Source organism: Fulmarus glacialis, unplaced genomic scaffold, assembly GCF_000690835.1.
Source record: "Fulmarus glacialis isolate BGI_N327 unplaced genomic scaffold, ASM69083v1 scaffold8784, whole genome shotgun sequence".
Classification (NCBI taxonomy): domain Eukaryota; kingdom Metazoa; phylum Chordata; class Aves; order Procellariiformes; family Procellariidae; genus Fulmarus; species Fulmarus glacialis.
In genome coordinates, this window is record NW_009208638.1 from 6,599 (window position 1) to 13,299 (window position 6,701).

At 52.6% G+C, this 6,701-nt stretch overlaps 1 protein-coding gene across 1 annotated transcript in view; it reads right to left on the bottom strand.

Annotated features, from left to right (window-relative positions):
* Nucleotides 1–6,410, bottom strand: part of LOC104075890 (olfactory receptor 10A7-like) — a gene marked incomplete at its 3' end in the record, with an annotated part of 9,714 nt that extends 3,304 nt beyond the window's left edge. The window contains exons 1-2 of the mRNA XM_009576553.1: nt 6,358–6,410; nt 6,221–6,281 (exon numbers count right to left, since the gene is read on the bottom strand). Of these exons, the coding sequence (XP_009574848.1) occupies nt 6,221–6,281; nt 6,358–6,410 (114 nt within the window). The remainder of the gene's footprint in view (nt 1–6,220; nt 6,282–6,357) is intronic.
* Nucleotides 6,411–6,701: the final 291 nt, after the last annotated feature.

The window sequence follows — 6,701 nt, forward strand, 5'->3', positions numbered from 1 at the left end:
AAAGTCTGCAAGGAAAGAAAAGAGCCTGAAAAGCGGTAAGCAAAGTCTGCACTGAAAGGTGGAGTGCAGGGAGACTGTGAAAATTGCTTGTAGCTTTATGAGATTAATATACGCCCTTCAGCCATGTAGCTGAAGGACAGGCAGCCCTGCAGTGCTGCTCAGTTCAGTGCCCTGGAAGTCACACATCGCCCACTCCTAGTTTTCCAGGAGGACAATGACAATTTATGGCAAAGGTAGGGTGGCCAGTGACAGCATGAGGGCACGGGGACAGCAACATTAAGGAGGGAGGAGAGTCTTCAGAGGTTTACTGCATGTCAGCAGGGCTGCGGAAGGGGAGCGTGGCTTCACCTGAGTTCAGGATGAATGAATGCTGCTTCTCCTAGAGTGAGGGTGCAAAACATCTTCGTGATGGGGGTTATGTCCGTTGGGAGAATACAGCACCAGACATTTGCAAGGCTTTAGGGGAAAGAAAAAGAAAGAAAACTAGGTGGGCACAGGAGCTCTGGGACTACGGAGCAGTCTGTCTGCCTACAGGGTCCTCAGCTGGAGACCCAGTGGTCCAGTCAGCCCAGGGTAGTAATGAGTCATGAGTGTGGCACAGGATGCCAAACTGGCCATGGGGACAACAGAAAGGTTTCCAGTCCATGTAGGAAAATACTGATGCTGTGGTACGTTAGTGAGACTTTGCCGGGTGGTGCACAGGGAGTGGGGAGCCCGCTCGAGGAGGAGGAAGCTGAGCCGGGCTGCCAGGATGCCTGGAGAGGGGAGAGTCCATCGGAGAGGACATAGTGCGATGTCGTCAGCCCGGACAAGCAAAGCTAAGCATGGAGATGGCTGTGGCATCAGGGAGCAGAGCCCTTCGCTCGAGCGAGCTGCTGTGGGTAACCCTGGCATGGGCAAGCCAGCAAGAGCTAGCAGCTTAAACCCAATTTCAAAAAAGACTTTGACCCAGGAATCATCTCCTTAGATCTAATGCACCAGCGTTTGGACAAGGAACTGAGGTCTCACGTGGTGCCTTCTCAGGAGGCTTGGGGCCCAAAGTGCTCACATCATGGCGCAAAGGCAGGAGGGGTTTTGGTTCCTAAATCTCTTTGTCACCATGGAAAACTTTTCCCTTTACCTAAAATAAACCTGTTCTAAGCATAAGTGAGTGTCCACAGAGCCTTTGCACTGGTTTAATGAAGCAGGGGTGGAAAACTACATGCCTGGTTCACCTGGAAGATGGCACACAGACAAACCCGGCGCAAGACCCCTGGGGAGGGCACCCACCCCCAACACCCTTCCCGTGCCCCATGGCCTCCCCAGAACCAGGGGCATACCAACAATCTGCTGTCCCCAGGGCACCACCACAGTCTGGGCTACCAGAAAACCAGCTTGGCTTCTCTGGCACCCGTTGCCTCACTGGAGGTGAGGGCGCGGGAGGGATGAGGCACGGCAGACCGTGTGTGTCCCCCAGCAGTGCCCTCCCGCCCGCGAGCCAGGGAAGGAGGAGACGTCAAAGGCGTTGTGTGACCGGGATGCAAGTGGCATCTTCATTTCATTTTCCGATAACTGTAGGGGTTTGCAATTACATCTGCTGATCTGATAGTCATTAGCTGGACGATCAGCCAGTCATTGGAAGTGTCTGTTTGCCTTTCTGCTAATTAAATTGCATTTGATTTGCAATCAAATCTAATATGAGACAAGCGAGCTCGAGGTAGACTTGGGAGCAGCTGATGGGCGCTGCTCTGCACGAGGCACAGGCCAACACCACGGTCTCGCTGGGTTTGTAGAGCCGCACCCCAGGCAGACCGGGAACACCGACGGGAAACAGGCTGCGGCACGGGTGAACGAGGGACACATCTGCAGCCGTGTTTGCAGTAGGGGCAGGGCTCCTGCCGCGCTGCGAGCAGGCAAGCTGCGGTGCTGTGAACTTTGAGACACGTACCAGGCACCAGGTACTCATCTGGCTGCTGGGCCATGAGAGGGGCACAGAACAGAGCAGGGCAGACCTGGCCTCGCAGGACCCCGGTGTGGGGCTGACTCCTTCCCTCCTCGATCCTACAGCTGTTCCACACTCAAGCACTCACCTACACAGATGTCAGGGACGCTGGTGACCCAGTGCCTGCACGGCTTACCTTGAGAAGATGCTTTCTCTCTTCACACCAGGTGTGTCTGGCAGCACCAGCAGTTCGGGACACCAGGATGATTTCAATATACTCCTGGGATGCATCTGGGAAAAGATCCCCTGTTACAGCAGAGTCCATAATTGCTCCACACAGCCCCTCGGGCACAGTGCTTTGGGATGCTGTGGGAGCAGGGAAGTACACTGCGAGGGAATATGGTGTGCTGAGTCCTGTGCTCTGTGCCCAACCATGGACATCCCCCTGAGGGGTGCTCCAGCAGCATCTCCACAAAGAGGGCCCCAAACCTCCAGGGCCCGGGATGGGGGGCAGGTCTGAAGCTGGTTTTGAACTTCTTAGCAGCTAGAGACACCCAGAGGGGTGGTCCTGCGGTGGAGCTGCAGTAGCATGATTGGCTTTGCAGCCAAAGTGGCTCAGAGACACCCTTAAGCAAGAGCCTGAGTCTAGGAATATGTCAGAGTTTGGCTCTTCAGCCTGTGCTTTCCTTTTCTAGCTTGTTTTCTCCACTTTTGCAACCAAGAATGTACCTCCTGCCTTTGCTGGATAGCTTTGGTTTCTTCTAGACAAACTCATCTAGATCTAAGAGTGACTTAAGGGGCTTTAGCAAGCATAAGGTGTGTTGCTTCTCTGAACCACTGCTGGAAGACCTTCCACCTCTGAGAAATTTGGGAATCTGGAAGGGTTTCCCCCCAGATGCAACAATCTGCAAAGGTCAGGGTGGGGCCTGAGAGCATCCACATCTTTCGGGAGGGGAGAGGGAGACGCTGGCCAGAAACAGGAGCACCTCTCCCTGGTGCGGCACTTCTCCCTGCCCCTCCGACTCAACCCCTCTTCCCACTTTCAGCACACACAAGTGCGTTTTGGAGCCTAAAGTGTCCCTGCTTCTATTTCACCATAGCAGCCTCGGCCTTTCCCTGCTCTGCCCGCAGGTGTCTGGCAGCAGCAGCCAGCAGCGCAGGGGATGGCCACAGGGGGGGATGAGGGAGGGCTGAGAGCACACCAAGACCACGCATGTTAGGAGTGGGCATCTTCCCTTGTATATTGGCCACAATTATAATTAATTTACGGGTGGTGAATAATGAATAAATAACTTCTATGAGCGTTGGTGCTCAGCTGGCCATGTTCAGCTGGGTTCCTTGTTATCAGTCCCATTTGCATATCTCCATGGCCCGGGGAGCCACAGGAGGATTTCGGTTGGAAGGCACCTCAGGGGTCTCTGGTCCTCCGTCTGCTCAGAGCAGGGCCAGCTTTAAAGTTAGATCAGGTTGCTCAGGGACTTGTCCACCCCAGTTTGGATACCTCCAAGGATGGGAAGGTACTCAACCACATTTCTGGATGTGCTCTAGTGAAGGACCATCTTCATGATGAAGAACTTTCTCCTTTTGTCCTACTGGAATTTACCGTGTTGCAGCTCGTGCCCGTTGCCCTTCATCCTACCACTGAGCACTCCAGGAAGAGTCTGGCTGCATCTTCTCCAGATCCTCCCCCGAGGCAGCTGGAGACAGCAGCCAGATGTCTCCTTTGCCTTCTCTTCTGAAGGCTGGACCAGCCCACCTCTCTCAGTCTCTCCTCGTACGTGCTGTGCTCCAGGCCCTGACCAGCTTCGTGTCCTCCACTGGGCTGTCTGCGGTTTGTCAGGACCTTCCTTGTGCTGGGGAGCCCTAAACTGGACCCAGCTCTCCCAACATGGTCTCACAGGTGCTCCCTTGAGCAGATGGCTGCCCTTTGCTAACCCAGACCCGGATGCATCTGGCTGCCTTTGCTGCAAAGGCACTCTGCTGACCGATGTTCAGCTTGTTGCCTGCTGGACACACAGGGCTTTTCCTGCAATGCTGCCATCTCCCTGCAGGTCCAGTCTGCCCAGTTGCATGGGGTTAGCCCAGCCCAGTGGCAGGACTTTGCATTTGCCTTGGCTGAACATCAGGAGGTTTGTGCTACCCCATTCTGGCGGCTGCTGTGGCCTCTCTGAATGGCAGTTCCAGCATAACAACCTGTCCCCAAAGCTTTGTTGTCCCCAAAGCTTGCACATCATCACTGATATTGGGCATTGCTGGTACTTATGCATCTTCACGCGCTGACCCTGGCAGCTTGGGAAGTCCCCAGCCGCATTGCTTCCCACCTTCAGGCCACCAAACACTTCCCATCAGCCGTGTTGGGTCAACCAGTCATGGAGCCAGGGTCTTGAGGTGATCCACGTTGAAAATAGCCACACACTTTCAACAGCGTTCAACAGCTTTCAACACCGGGAAGAAGCGGGAACGTCCGAAGCCAGTTGCATTTCGGGTGCTGGTGCACCCAGTAGCAATGAGTTTTTTTCCTCACTTTTAATGGGTCTCAGTTGTGTCGTTAAAAGTTTCTGAACTTCTGCGGTCTTAACTTCTGAAAAGGCTCCAGGGGGCTTGTTGTGCCACTGCAACGCCTGGGGACAGGAGCTATATTTGCCCCTTCCCAAACCAGGGAGCAAAACCAGTGTTTATTCCTCTGTGGGCTCAGTCCAGCACAGAGGTGTCTACAAGCAGTAATTGGCAATTTAGAGGTGACTCACTCCTGACCCGTGGGACTTCAAATTGTTTATGCCTGTGCTGTCAAGAGCCAACGCCCACTGCCCAGATCCCGGCGGGGGCTGGCCGTGAGGCTGGAGGGTGGGGAAAGACTCAGCTGGGCTGGCACCCGCCAGGTCCCTTGTCCAGTGGCTCTTGGGGAGCCCCATGGCCTCACCCTACACCATCCAAGACTGACGGACAAGACCTGATGACTGCATGTCGTTAGAGTGACTCCTGCTCTGGTGACCTCTGGCTGGTGACGGTGGTGCTGGCATCTGTCACATGCAAAAGGACATCCAGGAGGCTCTAACACATGGGTACTCCAGGCAGGTTGGATGGGCACCCATGGGCTCAGTTTTTTGGGATGGCCAAGAGCCCACAGGTCCTGAGCAGCAAGCAGGACCTGGCTCATGGTCTGAAATCAAAACGCCATTCTCATGACAGCCAGTGCTACGCTTAGAACCAGAGACTATCTGATACAGTCACATTTTATTTTTAAAAGGGGAAAAAATGGAAAGTCAAGAGGATTAAATATCACATATGGCACAGAGATTGTCTGGAAAGACCAGATTAGCTTCACTCTGAGTGCTTAAGCTGATATTAGCAAAGGCAAACGCTAAACAATGTTATAAAGGAAAATGGAAGTCAGCACAATCAAATCAATTTAAAGAAGCTGATCAGAAATAAGATAAATGTTCTTCAACTTGCTGAAGCTGCATCCACATGAAGACAGTAAAATGACCCTTGGTATGTTAACTGGCAACAACATAAGACAAACAACGAAGACACCAAATTTGTCCTCTTGCTGCTCTACTCTGAGGAATGACATCTGCACTTACATGTATTCCTTTCTTCAAAGGAACCGGGAGAATTTAACACTAGAAAATGTTTGGCAAGTAGCCAGTCAGATTCAGAGTGAGTATTCAAAGAAAACAAACTGATAGAAAAGTGAAGAAACTCTGCATCCACCTCAGCTGAGGAGGAGCTTTGGTGGATACCCAGGCTAGACGACCTCCTTTGCTAACACGTGAAAGGGTCTATCCTACCAATACAGGAGTACAAGTGAGTAGTAAGACAGCGGAGATGACATTTCCAGTCGAAGTAAATCAGGTATGAAACTCGAACTTTTCACTGCAGCATGTCATCTGCTGCTTGGACTCACCTTTGCTACCTCTAGTTTTCACTAGAAGACTAGAAGAAGCAAATATGCTGGCTTTTAAAGAGGTTGTTGGAGGTAAAGAGACTACAGACAAGTAGATCTACATGCAGTGTGGGCAGATACTCACAAAAGCTGTAATAAATGGTAGACCTGGTTGATGTATGTCACAGGGGAGACTGAATGCAACTTTTGCACAGGAAAATCACACCTCAGAAATACAGTTTCTGGAGGAGTCAACAAGATATGGGTGTTGGGCATCCCCTGGTCAGCTGAGAAGGGTCTTCATCAAAGCTTGCAGGGGACAAGCTGCCCTAGGCTAGGGAGGAAGATCCTGACTTGGATAAACAAGTGGCTGAGAGAGAGAAAAAGAGAGGAAGGTCACCCAGGGAGCTCACTGTGCCGACAGACGTCTTGTAAAACATCTCATCCACGTGCAGCAGGTGCCAAAGGTGGCAGCTGCAGCATGAGGAGAAGTCAGGTGAAGATCGGGAAACAAGATAAGGCACCATGTAAATCTAAGCCATACCCACACCTTCTCAGCTGGGTGGAGGTCCAGGTCTGGTCATCCAGCCCCAGCAGGGACATGGCCTAAGCAGGGGAGGGAGAGAGAAGGATGAGAGGCACAGCTGGGAGATCAAGGAGACTTGTTAAAGATTTAAGATCTGGAACAGCATGAAGAGGGTGAATAGCGAAGATAGTCTCGCATCACCAGCAAGCACTGCAGCCATCAGCTGTGAGTCTCCAAATTGCTCCTCACACATGAAAGGCTTGTCCAGCACCTCCCTTGCCCCAACACCCCTCTGCAATCTCCAGCAGCCGGTTGGGACCTGGGTGCCTGGGCTGATCTCCACTGCACCAACCCAGTCCCTGCCAGCT